At 36.3% G+C, this 16,710-nt stretch overlaps 1 protein-coding gene across 12 annotated transcripts in view; it reads right to left on the reverse strand.

Moving 5' to 3' along the window:
* The window catches only part of EIF4G3 (eukaryotic translation initiation factor 4 gamma 3), a 319,236-nt gene that overhangs the window by 25,749 nt on the left and 276,777 nt on the right, over positions 1-16,710 (reverse strand). For all 12 annotated transcript variants that reach the window (XM_032495372.1, XM_032495370.1, XM_032495371.1 and 9 more), the window contains 7 exons: positions 15,685-15,817; positions 12,714-12,808; positions 10,741-10,834; positions 9,325-9,442; positions 7,365-7,585; positions 5,520-5,638; positions 837-1,009 (listed from right to left, as the gene is read on the reverse strand). In XM_032495372.1, the coding sequence (XP_032351263.1) occupies positions 837-1,009; positions 5,520-5,638; positions 7,365-7,585; positions 9,325-9,442; positions 10,741-10,834; positions 12,714-12,808; positions 15,685-15,817 (953 nt within the window). The remainder of the gene's footprint in view (positions 1-836; positions 1,010-5,519; positions 5,639-7,364; positions 7,586-9,324; positions 9,443-10,740; positions 10,835-12,713; positions 12,809-15,684; positions 15,818-16,710) is intronic.

A 16,710-nucleotide genomic window follows, 5' to 3' on the forward strand; every position in this document is an offset into this window, starting at 1 on the left:
ACATCGAGTGAGTATGAGATGGGAGATGCAAATCTGACATTTATCTGTCAGGGGGTCTTAGGTCCTGTCCTCTTAGAGAGTGGGTACCTGCCAGTGCTGGGTGTGGTTCTATGTTTACATTGGCACAACAGGCTCCTAAAGCAAAATTTTTTATCACATGCAGTTTTTGCCTGAAATATTGATTTTAGAACCTAAGCCTGGAGAAGATTCTGTGATTGTATCACAAAGAACCTGATCTATGCACTTGTGATCACAAAGATAATCAGAATGTGATCAAATAAGGATAAAACACCAGCGACAGCCAGACTTCATCAAACACACCATCAATAGAAATCATAATGAAACCAACTTGGAATAGACTAAATCATTAACCACTGGGAGTTATCTATCCTTCTGCGGGGTAGGGTGGACAGATGAGCATTTCCTGGCCAAAATGAACCATGGTTTATTGAAAGGATAAAGCTTTTAAGTTTAAGTTAATTTTCCAGAATTTTTTTCACAAAGAAAAGCTTTTTCTTCAGAGAACATGCAGGGGTTTACATGTAAATGGGCTGAAGAGGGCCTCAGAACTTCGCCATGATCAAGGGGTCTCTGCTACCTTACTTACATCATAATATATGTCTAACAATAAGATATAGAAGACCAGAAAATAATTATGATGCCCCAGCACAATCTATAAAATGCCATCATATCAACCAACATATTATCAACATATTATGGTGGACACAATTTTAATATATGGAAACAGTTAAATACTTACAAAGATATGTACTTCAAAAATTAACTACTACTCAAGAGCCTAGTGACTGAATACTACTCTTGAGGAGGATACCGACCCTTTGAAAAAGTCCTGTTTGCTGAGTTTTTCTGACTGTACCAGCTGATACAGTAATTGTCCCATGTGATCCCTGGTGATCTGGCTCCTTTCGAGGGTGGATTCCACTCCCATTCTCACAAACACATGTAGCAGGCCCTGGGCATTCAGCTCTTCCACACACTGCATGGCTTCCTATTCAAATAGCAAATAAAAGCTTACTCCAAAATAGAGTATTAAAATAAGCATAACATCTTTTACTTATGACAAGGTCAGCAGAAAGTTCTATGAACAAGACAGTTTTCATATATATATATTTTTCTATTAAATAAAGCAATATAATATTGATATACAACTGTAATTAAGATGCAAAGAGGAAAGTGAGTTATAAAAATTATACTGCAGTAAATAATAAATAAAACACCTTCTAAAATATTTAAGAGACCTCTTTTGCTCAAACTTGGATAATGTACATCCTTCTCATTAAGATGCTACTTCCTCAATGGTTTGTGATGAAATGTGCAATTTCCTGTCCCCTCAACAATGCTGGTTTCTCTTCTGGGTGCAAGCAGATTTATCTAGCTCCTCAGTGGACAAAATTGTCATCTTAAGAAACATTGGTAAGTGTAAGATTGAAAAACTAAGATTTTAAGTAGATAACATACTTTTGAATAACTGTCAGTAATATTTGTGACATTTTATTTAGCTTAGGGTGTATCAACGTGGTAATGAAAATCATTATAAGACAGAGAGAAATACTGGGGATGACATGTGGTTTCTACTTTGAGCAGTGGTAAGAGATGTCAAAATTTACATTTAGAAATACTTAGGTAAACTATCGAAATACAAAAGAAGGATGTTTATGCTCCATTTCCTCTTTAGGAAAGTGTATTAGCAAACTGAATCAAGTCACTAGGAAGAAATCTACCAACTCCTGGCTAAAAAGCTATCTGGCACCACTTCCTCTTCAATACAAGGGTCTAGTGATATTTTTCATACCATCAGAAATAATGTAAAATTTGAAAATATTTCCAGTACTATTAAGTATTTATTAATAATTCTTAACAGGTGACTATCACAGTGTCTGACATATAGCAAGAGTCTTAGTAAGTAGCTATTCAACTGAGTTTTCATATATAAATTTTTAAACATTACTACAGCTAAGTAAAATGTAGGTTAATATGGACAATATTATTAGTCATATTGAAAAACAAAAGAACAGTGTATCTTTATAAGGCCAATGTGTTTAGGTTAACAATTCTATTAAAGATCACACAAAAGACCAGAGTCAACAAAGTATTTTTCTATACAATATTTACCTATCTTATGATCACTGGAAAACCAGAAAAGGTATATATTATGAAACAGAAATTCAATGTCATGATTCAAAGGCCTTAGTGGCAACTGAAGAATAGTTTGGGTATGTAAATATTTGCAAAATCTTCACTAAAAAATAGTAAAGTTAACATGGTTAGCTTAAGTACTAAAAACCTTCTAGGAAGATCTTGGGGTGTGGGGCTTATAAACTGGAACCAGGGATGATCTGTCTAGGTCTGTATCTTTGATCTGGAGGATAAAAGCCTCGCAGCCAGGGTCACTGAATCACCAATACAGCAGTGTGCCTCCCTGCCCTCAGCTATCTCAACTTTATCTGAGTCCAAAATCCTCTGGTTCAACTTCCGAAAAGAGTAACTCTTCTAAGGGGGAAGATGCATGTGAGAAGGGGAGCCTCCTGACTGAAGAAGGGAGTAAGGCATGTCTAGGTGTCTCACCACTGCTTTATTTTAACATCTTCCCCCACATCAATTTTTTATCTAAAAAAGTTTCAAACTACAGAGAAATTAAAGAGTAACATAAAGTACACCTATATACCTTTATTTCAAATTAATCAATTATTAGTTTTCTTTCACTATATATATCTGAGAAGTTTAACGTTCATATAATAATGTCAATAAAAATATTATCTGAAATACCATACATATTCGAATTTCTACAACTGTCCCCAAGTGTCCAATATAGCTTTGCTGTTGTTCTAGGATCCAACTGAAAACCCAACGTCACAAGTCATCATGCCTCTTTAGACTCTAATCTAGATCAGTCCTTTCTCTTTTCTTTTCATGACATCTGCATTTTTGAAATAGTTGTCATGCAAAACTGTTTCTTATATACACTTTAACCAATCAATCCTGCTGCCAGCCCCATCTGCACCTCATGTACATCATCGTCTGCTAAGCAAATTACCACTCGTCCGTCTAATTTCCAACTTCCAGAATGTGCTGCTGTCTATTCCTTAAATGCTCTTTATCCTTGTGGGTTTTTACCTCATTTTGTCTGTCATCATCATTATAATGCCTTTTCAGGAGAGAGTTCAGTCTTCAGTATTTGAGTCTCCCAATGAGAATTTATTCACTGAACCTGCATAAGCACCAACCCACTCTATTGTGGTACTTCCAGTGTCACAGCAGTTCAGCATCTTGCCCTTCTCCTTGATCTTCTAATGGTTTGATTCTTCCTTTGAGCTCTCAGCTGAAATGACACCTCATCTAGTCTCTGTGACTTGCCCAGTAACTGGCTATGATACCACCTAATTTTACTTCTCTGCACTGAAACATTGTTTTCTTTTTGTAGTTGTAGTTTACTTATTACCTACTTTCAGGGCAGTTTTGTCCCACCAGAACATAAGATCCATAAAAGCAGACTATGTTCTTCACTGAATATACTACAATATTTCAGGCAGTAGTCCTTAAAATGTGTCTGGTACATCTCAGGTACTCAATAAATACATATCACAGAGCCTAAAAACACAGACTGTGGAGTCAGACAAATGTAGGTTTGAATCCTGGCTCTGCCACTTACTTACTATTGTGTGAGTTTAGGGGTGTAACTTAATCTCTCAGCCTTGACTTCCTATCATAGACTTACTGTGAGGATTGCACATAATATGTGTACACAAGCACTTGATATGCTGCCGAACACAAAACAAAGGCTCAATATGTATTAATTTGCATTACTGTCAATAATAATGCCACCTATTAAAATGTTAGAATAAAAAACTTCTTTAGGATAAGCTCTGTAAGCCTTTAGCAAGGCACACTAATACCCCAAAGGTAGTAAGAAAAAGTATAGAAAGTTTACATTCTGAAACTAGAAGTGGACTTTGAATCTTAAGTCTGCCACTCATCAGCAGTATGACCTAGAGCAAGTTACTCTGTATTTTTGCACCTCGGTTTCCTTATTGTAAAAATGGCCACTATAATAACATTAACATCTAGAGAGTGTTATGAGAATTAAATAAACTAATATATACAAAATACATAGAACAGCAGCACCTAGCACAGAGTAAGCCTTCACTATGCCCAACATTATTACCTGGTTCTTACTGCCACTCTGAAGCTGCCTTGTACACTGCATGATGAAATTCATGAGTCATAACTGACTCTGTCCCTTCATACTGCAGGCCTGGCCTAGGGCTAAAGAATCTTCAAAGGATCCTCCCGTTGCACTTAAGTGTTACTAAGGTGTAATATTACAGGGTTCATTACAGGGTCATACTTCTCCTCTTTCAAAGTATTTGTTGCTCACTGACTTTGTATATCCTTCAAATTATTTCTAAAGCTAATCTCTACTGCTTTCTTCTTATTGTTTCTGCTTTTCATCTTTCTTAGTCCTTCCACTTTCTTGTAAGTCTTTCACATTTCCCTACTTCCATGCAAGGAAAAATCTGTGCTGCCAATTTACAAGAATACTCCTCATTTTCCAGGAATCTAACTAAAACAAAACAAAACAAAACAAAACAAACAAAAAAAAAAACCCCACAGTATATGAAGTCTATTCTTCAGCTCTTTGCAGTTAATGTTCACTTATATTTGCTGCATTTTCAAGGGCTTCTGCAAAGTACTTCTCTCCAACTTGCTCATCATCAAAATTTCTTCCTACTTCTAAATTTTGGGTAATTTCAGCAAGCTTTTGTCAACGCAAAAGTAGTTAATATATGTGACAAATAGTTTAACAGATAAGCCTTTGCTGACTCCAAATCCCTAAACTAGGCCCTATTATATGATCTCTCCTAAGACCCCTTAGGTCTACTGGCACTTATTATAACTACAATTTGAATAATTCTTTGTGGAGTCTATCTGTTCATGGTTTGTCTCTCCCTTTAGACTACAGGGCTCATGAAGTCAGGTAGTATGTGTACCTTACTCACTACCATCTTAAAATGAGGATCTTAAAATCTACCAATTTACAATGAAATGACTGACTCCTTTGTGCCTCAGTTTTCCACTTATGAAATAAAGAAAAAGTAATGTCAGTTGTACTTTAAAGTTAATTTGAGAATGATGATAAAATGACTGTAAAGATCATGACAGGTAATATATAGGGAGCCAAAAATACCTCATAACAATAATGTGTTGTTTGTCTTCATTAATACCAAAGTCAATTTCGTTATTCCATAGTGGGAACGGATTAATACCCACTTTCCCTTCCTGCCATTTGAGCTTATGAACTACAGTATCAATTTAAAAGAGAGTACTTGGCAGAAATGCATCAGAGTTGTGCAAACTGAACTGCACAGAACTTGGATTACTCCCTCTAAATCTCATCAGTTCACAATACCAACTGATTCAGACCAGAACCAAGTCACTGTATCTCTTGTCATAGGGCTTTCTGTGTTGTTGTTACTTTTTTAAAAAAATTTTTTATTTACCTTAAAATCATTAATGTGTAGAAATTCATCAATGATAGATCTGGACTTCCTCTCCATCTCTTCCTCTGATAATGTAGGCTTATCGGGGACTGATGTTGCTGGAATCTCTGGTTTCACTACTAGTGAGGTTAAAAAGAATAAGAAAGTAAAAATGACAAAAGTTATCATTAAAACGGTGGGATTATGGTGGATAATATTTATGTATTGTTACTTTATTTTTTTTTTAGTAAAAGCATTAAAGTAGATACAGATTTGACAGAGCAAGCCACCTAAAAGCAGAATACAGAAACATTTATTTTAGAATAGATATACACTAAGTAATTTCATAATCTACAGCAACTGAAAGATACAGGGATATGATACATTTTTATAATTAGAGCTTTTTTGTTCTTTTTTTTTAACTGACGTACAGTTGATTTATAATATTAGTTTCAGGTGCACAACATAATGATTCAAAATTTCTATAGATTATACTCCATTTCCTTTCTGTATTTTGATTCCTCTCCATGGCTTCAATGAAAAAGAGCACACGAGACCTGCACAATAGGGTACAGTTGCTTGAACACGCCATGGTTCTACCTGCTGATACTCTAACACTTTGCTCACGGTGCTCCTCCTATATGGAATGCTTTTTCTCTCTGCTCCACACCTGTTCCTTCCTTCAAATCTGTTTTTGACTCCTGTTGGTCATTTAGACCAGAGGGAAGCCTTCCCTAATACCCTTCTCTGTCAATTCTAGTCAGTTCCTTTGTTAAGTACGCTCTTAGAATTATATTTCCTTCTTTCATAGCATGCTTCTAGTTTGTACTTTCATTTAATCTCTTGTGGAGTTATCTGATAAAGTTCTTTCTGATCCAGCAGACTGAAGGCCCAGAGCAGGGGTCGAGTGCCCAGAAATCACCAGGTGTTCAGGTGCATGTGGTGAATGAACAAATGACCCAGACAGTAAACATACAGAGGGCAGCTGTGCTACATTATTTATTACACACAAGATATTTTCATATCCTATCTTGTTATGTTCCCCAAATACCTAGCACAGATAAGAGCCACATGTCCTTAAAGCTAAAAGATTTGAAGTCTTTATCAGTTGGAAGACACAATTTAAATAGTGAAACAAAACTGAAAGCTATGAAAATGTTACAGAACCAGTATGACTTTAGGATTAAGATTTAAAACCATTTTTCATTACTATCGTTATCATCATCATCATCTAACACCTTTTGCAAATTTTGTATTTATCAGGTAATGTTCTAAGTATTTACAGGTATTAATTTCACTTTTAATCTTCACAATAACTCTACAAGGTTGGTTCATTTATTATCCCTGGATAACAGATGAGAAAACTGAAACATAGACAAGTTAAATACATGAGGCAATTTTTAGAGCATTATCTGAGTTGGTCCTCTAAGCACACATATGTTAAATACCACAGAGGCTTCAAGATGAAGGTAACAAAAGACAATCTGATACTTTCTCTTTGGTTTGCCTTTTAGTGGCTCAATAATGTTAGAATTTTCATGTACTTCAGGGGTTCTACAAAGGATATATGCTCTAATGCACAGTGGGGTATAATTTAGGGAACTTGTAAAAAATTAATATTGCTTAATATACAGCAAGAGAACCTCATAATCATCACGTTTAATAGTGAAAGGGAAAAATTTACAAATTGCTGAACACGGGATACTTGAGGAGTGAGAACTGTAAGACTATGAAGATATCTTTAACTTTTAAGGCAATGGTGTGTATATTGTTGACATGTATTGATTCCGAAATCTACTCAAGCACAAAGTCTCCTTTTTTAAGGCCCAAATCTTCATCTGCATCTGTTCATATCAAGTCTCTCACCTGACTCCCTGGTCCTGTTTCGGTCAGCCTCAGTGCTGCTCCTCTCCAAGTCCATGCCTCCTGTAAGCTGCTTCACGGTCTCGAGCATCTCTCTCCGTTGCTCTTCTTGAGACTGATTGTCTAACAGGTCTTTACTGCTGCTGCCCCTCATGAAAGTGTTTGGACGAGCTGTTGCAGATGGAAGGGGCTTATCATTCTTCTCCCTGCCTGTGCTTCCACGACTTAAAAGACAAAATAACACTTTTCAAAATAAACACTACCTCATCCTCCATGTATTCAAACCATAAAATAACACTAAGAAGTTCTAGAAATATGCAGAAGAATTTTTCACAGATAACTTTAGATGTGAGGCACCAATTATATTCCAAAATGTAGTTATTTATATAAACAAGTAAAATCAGTGCTTTAAAGAGGATATTAAGATGTGCTTTAACTTCTTAAGTGTTAAAGGGATACCATTTGAAAACTGTAAATGCCAATAGAGATTCCTTAATATTTAATTTTTAAAAAGTCATTTAAGAAAAAAGAAGACAGTAATGAACGTATGAGCTAAATGAGTGAAAGGAAAGCAGGATGCCAAAAGAACATGGTATGACCATCTTAGAAACTTTACAATAATACTTTATTCAGAAACTTCAAATACATGGAAAATATCTGAGAACCAAATAGTAGAAGCAGTTTTTGAATAGCCAGTCACACACTTCATTCATTTTAAGAGAGAATCTTCCTATCTCCCTAGTCATCTTTCAGACAATTCTAACCAGCTAGACAAACAATTCCTTGGCCCAGGGCAGATCAGCAAATTGAAAAGGAGAAAAGAGGAAAGACTTAGAGGCATCACAACGGTATATAACTACTGTGAAAAAACACTCAGTACTCAAAAAGCAGAGCCATCAGGGGAAATTTATAGCCGAGCAAAGAGCCACAAAGACCTCAAATAGCACAACTGATGCTCAATGCTAGTCTACATCACTGTTACAAAGTTGACCTGTGCTAAGCCTATTTTGCTTCAAAAGCCAAGGGAGCAGTAACACAGTTTAAAAAATCTACCTAGCCATACTGATTATAATAATAATAAAAAACAAAGTTTGAGAGTTTAAAGAAACTCAGCTCTAAAAGTGTTTATATCAAAAATTTTGTTCTCTGTCACTATACCACATGTTCTCATTCACTCTCCATAAACCAGTCAACAGAACACTTGTATGAATCCTACAAAAATGGAAGTAGAAAGATATTAGAATACAGAGAGTAGTGAAAAATAAAAAACACTGAGGGGATGGGGGTATAGCTCAGTGGCAGAGCACATGCTTAGCACGCACAAGGTCCTAGATTCAATCCCCAGTACCTCCATTAAAAATAAAAAATATTTAAAACAAACAAAAAACAGAATAAAGAATATTTAAAAAAAAAGACAACCTCAACTATAACAGGAAGAACAGTGTGACAAATATATAGGTGGGCTGTCATAGCCTGTAAGTCACAGCAGGAGAGGCTAGATTCATCTAGAGCACCCTGAGCCATTAGCTGGGAGAGCCCTCTACAAGCCTCCAGGTGTCTTCAGGTGGCCCTGGCTTTCTTAGCGGAGCCAACTATTAGATATTTGTCAGGTAACTTGCTTCCCTTCCACCTCATCCCAAATTTATAGTTTCCTCACCTTAGAGGAGATCAACTTCAGAGTTGAAAGGAATACATCCATAGGAATTATCACCATAATCTGTAGGGGTGGGTGGGTGTGGGTGTGGGTGTGGGGGTGTGTGTGTGTGTGTGTGTGTGTGTGTGTGTGTGTGTGTGTCTCTGTGTGTCTCTGTGTGTGTGTGTCTCTGTGTGTGTGTGTCTCCCTGTGTGTGTGTCTCCCTGTGTGTGTGTCTGTGTGTGTGTCTCTCTCAAGAGACAGACGGACAGACAGACCCACTAGACAAGCAAGTCAGTCTTGACTTAACATGGAGATGGCGCTTCTTACCTGGTTAACGTCCGTCGGGAATCAAACTCTAAAGGTGTGGATGACGTCGATCCTGAGGGTGCTGGAGGTTGCAAAGCAGAGAATCTGTTTAAACTGGAAGCACTTGACCGTAAGGCATCTATAGGTATTGAGGATTGAAAAAAGAACAAATCACATGAATAAAATGCAGCTTCTAACTGATCTGCCTCCTTGGGGTGGGGCCTGAGACTAGGCATTTCTAATAAGCCTAATACAAGGCAATGTCAATCTCCTGGTCCATAGACCATATTCTTAGAAGCACATTGTTAGAAGGAATCTGTATGTAAAAAAAGAATTTAGGAATCTTTGCTCATTACAACCATTTGCTCTTTTAACAATATAATTAATTTATCCTAGGTAGGGAATTGGAGGGAGAGTAGTAAATAAGGGAAGGAAGGAGGCAAGCAAAAACAAAACAAAGAATTTCACTTAAAAAAAGTTAACTAACATAAATGCTATGATGTCATTTATGTAAAATTACGGATGTGAGTTTAAGTGAACAATTTTTTTTTAATTTAAAAAAGGTCAAAATTACATAGAAGAGAAGAAATATGGCAAGAAGGTTAACAATGAAGTTTACATTTTTTCCACTGGGTGGGCTTCTTTAGTTTTTAAGATGTGTTTGTATGGTCCAAACATTTCAGTCTTAAAGTCAAATCTCTCAAAATCTACTTCGGATAAAGATTTTGAAAAATATTTCAATCTAATTCTTTTTTCTTTTACAACTCCCTGAAATTAAATGCTTCTGGGTATTAAGATTATTTTTCACAGCAAAATGAGTTTTTCGCAGCAAAATGAGTTTTTCCCTTTTAATTTGGGTTCCCAGTAATTTCTCTAATTATGTTGAATTTTTGAACAATAACAAAGGAACCTAAGAGATTAAAGTTTTAAATAGCCTAACTGAACTCAAAAAAATGTTTTTAAGTTATTATTTTTTATTGAAATAGTCAGCTATAACGTGTCAATTTCTGGTGTACAGCACAATGTCCCAGTCATGCATATACATACGTATGTTTGTTATCATATTCTTTTTCATTAAAGGTTATTACAAGATATTGAATATAGTTCCCTGTGCTATACAGAAGAAATTTTTAAAAATCTCTTTTTATGTACAGTGGCTAACATTTGCAAATCTCAAACTCCCAAATTTATCCCTTTCCACCTCTTTTCCCCCAATAACCATGATTTAAAAAAATGTTTTTAATACTCAAAATACCTAAGAATTCTTCCTGAGGAAGAAACCCTCAAATTATGTTAGACTAGAACACCAGTAAATTTGAGCATGATTAGTCTATAGATCTTTTCCTAAAATTATTTACGAAATGACTGTGAAATGCACTGTAAGGTGAGTGCAACAGACCACATCCAGGTTCCCAAGAAGGGACACTCTGTGCTTACCAGTCTCGCTTGCCTTTGCTCCACCACTGCTGCCTTTCCCCCAGCTGCCCAGCTGTGCTTTAGGTACCAGCTGAATTTTCTCATCAATTGTGGGCTGTAATACAAGGGACCACAAGTCAACTATAGGAAATATTCTGGAAGAATTATTTATCTTTTTTTTTTTTCAGTGCAATAAAACCAATTTCAGCAACAAAATTATTCTTGGAATGCTAATTTAAGAAACATAAATTGGAGCTGTTCACATTAAAATGAGATTCCTATGGCCTGTGAAGGACTCCTTGGAATCCGGCTTCCACAAAACACAGTTAGAAACCAGTGGTCTGGAGAAAGCATTCAGGTCCTCTAAGATGGTATGCTAGTTTGCTAAACGTAAGCAGTTTCTAATGATTTCTCTCTTACAATAATGCCCAGTAATTAAAAAAAAAAAAAAACACAAGTACCACAAAATTAACTCATTAATCTCTTCAAGTGACTGTGTGAAAACAGATCAAAAGACAGATTTTACGTTTTTGCAAAGTCTAAAATAGGTTGGGGCCAGGGATGGAAAGGTAGAAAAGGAATACTCAATAATGGGGAATAAGAAAAAAGAGAACAGAATGTCAGACAGGGAGCTAAGGTACCTGATATCTCTCAGATTTAATCCTTTGAGCACAACTTCAGTACAAATGAACAGAATTACAATGTAAGACAAGTTATTATAAAACACAAAACACAAAAACTATAAAGCAGCTCTTCATAGCAAAGGTAGTCTTGCTACATGGTATGCCTTCACACAAATCTCTTCCAGTTAACAATGAATCTGCTTAATGGTTTTGAACTTTTATTAAGATATTTATATAGAGTACCTACAGTATAACTACCTGAATATATACTAATTTTTAAAAATTTACATAGTTTTCAAACTATTAAGGAAGTCATGTAGGCTTAATACCAGCAATCCCTTTTTATAATGCCCATGCACAGAATCAATATTTTAAAACACAGACAAATGATTTTGGTTAAAACTGTCTTGCTGGAAATGGAAGTGGATTGGAATCAAGCTGTATTCAGCAATGGAATTCCTTCTCTGAGACATAAACAACTGGAAGAATGTACCAGAATCTTAGACAACAGAATCCTAGCTGATTGACATCAAGAGAGAATGTTTATCCTGAAGCAGTGCTCTGATAAACCATACAGATGCAAACAACATAACCCATGCTCTTCCATTTGGTATTTTCACATTAGCTTTAGATTGTCTTTAGTATTCTACTGGCAGGTTGCCAATTTTCAGAACTATAGAAAATATATTATAAGGAAGGATCAAACTAGACTTGCAAATGATCTGCAAAACCTAGAGGGCTGTAGACGTTTTCACTTTTACAAAATGTAATTCTGCTTTCTCTATGTTCTCCAAGGTTCTTCACTCAGCTTATAGTGATCAACTTCTGCTGATGAAAACATTTGCTAGGAGCAAATTCCTTCCTCTTATTGTGTCCATGGATGCTCAAGAGAGGAAAGTAGAGTATATTAAATCTTTAGCACAGAATAATTTCTGGTAGATCTTCTGGTAGATTTTTTTATGCCTTGGATATAGCAAACCCTTCATTCCTTTCATGGTTAGACCTTAACAGGTAGCTGCTTCTTCCCCAGAACTAAGAACATACTTGCAATTGACTACTGCTTCTTTAAGTTTTGTTATCATCTTTCTTATATTAAGCATCTCATACCTTTAAGAATTAACCTAGTCACTCAGTAAACCTTAGCAGACCTCCTAATTAACCTTGTCCTCCTTAGTAAGCCCTCACAGAAATAAAATGAACTCTAGGACAAGTATGTAAGAACACACTTACTGATGCTGACTTGCAGAAATACATCTGCGTTAGAAAACAACCACCCCATAAAATCTGAAATATGGCTATTTGATATGAGAAGTAATTTTGAGAGTCATGTTTTGAGGCTGTTTTAAGTTGTGTTTAAAATGACACACTTACCTTAGTGATTTTCAGAAATTTTGAGGGGTCCAGTACCCGACTATTCTTGGCCCCTTGTACAGTGTTCCACCCACCTTCGTCCACTCTCTGGACACCTGCAGGGAAAACAGAGCCAGTTTCTCATCTGTTTCAGATCAGATTGACAATGAAAGACTGAGCAGTATGTTTTCAATTAAGCAGCTCTAATCAAAACTAAGGAAAAAGACAAAAGAAATTGTTAAAGCATTGCTGACAGTCTTTTTAATACCCACAACATGAAAATATCAAGTAGAAGCACTCTGCTTTTATCGATTTCTCATGAAACATTACTCACTTAGAAGAAATTAACTGATACAAATGAACAGAGATTTAGTGCTAGACAAGTGTAGGTCAAATCTAGTGTTTACAGAGCTAATGATTAGACCACTTTGGAAAAATCAGATGGAAATAATTTATCCCAAAGTTTATTTCACTAAATGGTGTCGTATGACACAGTATGCATCAATCATTCCTCAAAACCTGCTTCTCCAAACTTTCAAGCTGCTTAGGCAGAAATTCATGACTCTTCTTTCTCTTAAACTTCGCAGCAATTTGTCAGTAAATCTTGTCAGTTCAACCCTTACAATATACTCAGCACCTAGCCCCTTCTCACTACTACCAACACCGCAAATTTGGTTTAAGCCAGCAACACTCCTCGACTGGTAGAGGAGTTGGCTTCCCTGCTTTCACTCTTAACTGTTTTCACCACGGCGAGTCAGTGTGACTCTAGTAACGTGTGACAAGTCAGGTCCTGTCACTTCTCTGCTCAAAACACTCCTGTTACCTATCTCATTCTGAGAAAAAGACAGATTCCTTATAAATGGCCTGCAGGCTCTAAATAATCTAACCCGCTGCCTCTTAGGCCCCATCTTCTACTACTGTTCCCCTATGCCCTTTGCGCCAGCCACACTGGCCTACTTGCTGACCCTTAAAAAGGCTGCTTCAGGGCCTCATACTCACTATTTCCTTTGCCCCAAATATCCACATGACTTAACTCCTTCATTTGCTTCACTCAAGTCTTTGCTCAAACAACACCAACTTTAACAGGCTTTCCAACCTCCCCATTTAAAACTGCAAACCTTTACCCAGCAAACCTTGCAACCCTCACTCCCTCTCTGTTTTATTTTTTCTATAGAATATATCTATCAGATAAAATTATATATTTTACTTAAGTATGTGTCTCCCCCTAACGCCCCATAAGATGTGAGCTGCATAAGGAAAAGGACTTTGTCTCTCCTATTAAGTAACTTACACTCAATAAATATTTATTGAATGAATGAATGAAAAACCACTAAACTGTCTATCCAAAAGCTTTTCCCATCCTCACGTACTTCTTGATTTTCGGTTTGCTAAATGATACTAATGATCATGAACAGACTTGCTTATTCCTTGTTTATATGACACTTATATCCAATATGCCTTCCTCTCAATTTGTTCTTTATCTGTCACTTTTCCCAGAGTTCTTTCTTTAGTCATCTGTAGACATCCTCCATGGATTAGGCTTTCATATCTCTTTCCCTCTCAATCTACTGCAATAATATATAAAAGTCATTACCTGAAAGGCACTGTGCTAGGTATTAGGGTGAGGGAGGTAAGTGTGGTACTCTATGAAACTGAAAAGTACACTTTCTTCCCTGTAGGATTCATCTCTCAGAACTTCACTATGAGCTCTATGGTGTCTGTGATAAATAGCTAATGGTTACTAAGTATATACTATGTGCCAACTGCTATGCTGAACACTTTACCTATATTACTTCATTTCATCCTCTCACAAATCCTAGGTACTATCATTAGATTCATTTTATAGATTAAGTGACTTGTGCAAGGTCATACAGCTAGGATGTGATGTGGGAGGGCTGAAATTCAAACCTAGACAGTTTGGCTCCAGGTCTATGCTCTCAAGCACTATGCTAATATGACCCAGTCACCACTCTGGTCACTTAATTGCAAAGTGGACAAAATGAGCACTCTCATTTGAATGTCATCTCAGATAAGCTTAAAAGAAAACGACCGTCTCCTTTTTGAAAAAGGTTTCCTCTTCTAACTGTTTCAAAATTTAGTCAACAGACTTTCTATTTTCTCAGGTATAAAAATGCCTTCTATTTCATCCTTCATATATTTTTCTACTTCTTTTTATTCTTATCACTATCAAGTCTTACCTCTTTCCACTTAGCATTTCAGGTAACAGTAACATTTCTGAGTTCAGTGTACCCCTTGATTCAACATGTGAACAATAGACATGTACATACCTCTAGTATATTACTCCTTTGCTCAAAAACATACAATGGCTCTTTAATGTCAAATCAAGCCAAAAGTTTAATCTGGCTCCATTTTTCCAGACAAACATTTTCCCATTCTTTCTGAACACTTAAATTTTACTCTAACGAGGCTTATTTCTTCCTCTTTATAGCATATGTCCATTTTAATTTCATGACCAAAATTTTCCCTTTCCTTCCAAATATCTTCCATCCCAGTTCAAGTGTCCCTTCCTCAAGTTAAGAATTTCTTCCAGATTTCTATCTCTTTTCCTCTAAATGTTAACAGTTTTAGTGAAGAATACATTTCATAATTGATAGTATCTTCCATTTGCTTGACGAATGTTTCATTAGTTTTGACTTCCCAGATGAAGTAGGCTTTTAGAGGGAAGGAACTGTATCTTCCACTTCTTTTTATATCTGTCACCAACACTGAGTATACAGAAGATGCTCAGTCTTCTTGATTACTGACTCAAGTCTTGCTGAATACTGACTTAGAAGTAGTTGAAGAGATCATGTTCAGTTCTTGTAGTCTCTGCTTTTACTCAATAACCAGTCTCCAGGTAAGGTGCTTTACTTACCAATTACCACTCTACAAGTTAGTCTTCTGATCTCACTTCACATCTAAACACAGAATTCTGAATAACTGTCCCTCAAACTCCCAAGTTCTCTAATGCCTGGTGGACTCCACCCCTCACCTGGTCTTCTCTTCTCTTTGGTCATGAGCTGCTGGACCTTCCTCTGCTCTTCTTGTTCTTCTATTTTAGCTTCTTTGTGAATCTGTTCAATAGTTTTAGGCCCCTGATCTGCTCTTCGAGATACCCAATTACACTACAAAAGGAGAAAATAAGGTTATCAGCCAGATAACTAAAAATAAAAAGGAAATTTGTGAAAATCTGTTTTATACATTTTGCTGTAAAACTATAAGATACATATAAAAATCTGGTACTACGGCAGTTTTTCATCTTCCAGATGGCACTATGTACAGTTTCAGTTTTAAAGCTAAAGAATTACATTCTTCTCAGTCAATTCTGAGCTACTGTATACTGAGTGTTCCAACAGCTGATGGATAAAAAGAGTGAAAGACTGGCCCAAGTGTATTTTTTTTTAATCATTTTGTACTTTTGAAAGGAGGAGAGAGAACAGCAATCAAGAAATATTAAGATTCTTTAGCCTTGACTTAAGTCTGGTATATTGTTACTCAGTTCATAGCACACCCCACTGGGGCTCTAAATCGGGGATGACTAGCATTTTTCTTCCTCTCATATCAAGGTTCTGGTATTTACACAAAATGCCATAACACTCTACTTTTTCGTTATCCTCTCTACTAAGCACAAAACAGGTTGTCTCCTTGTAATTATATTTCTCCATTTCCTCCCCTTCCCAGCTATAGTCTCAACATCTGACCCAAGTACCAGTGGTTGAAAGAATGGATGAATAGGTTTTGTTTTTGTTTCTGTTTTTCTGTTAATGGAGGTACTGGGGATTGAACCCAGTGCCTCATGAATGCTAAGCATATGCTCTACCACTGAGCTATACTCCCTATCTCCCTGGAGAGGTTTTAAAACATTGATTTATATTAGCTTGAGGCAAGGATAGCAAATAGGTTTAAATTAGTATCTAAATTCTGATCAACTGGTAGTGGCTTTGATAACAAAAAGGATCCTGAGGTCACATCTGGGCTTAGATAACCAAGACAGAGAACCATCATCAATGCTATTTGG

Source organism: Camelus ferus, chromosome 13, assembly GCF_009834535.1.
Source record: "Camelus ferus isolate YT-003-E chromosome 13, BCGSAC_Cfer_1.0, whole genome shotgun sequence".
Taxonomy (NCBI): domain Eukaryota; kingdom Metazoa; phylum Chordata; class Mammalia; order Artiodactyla; family Camelidae; genus Camelus; species Camelus ferus.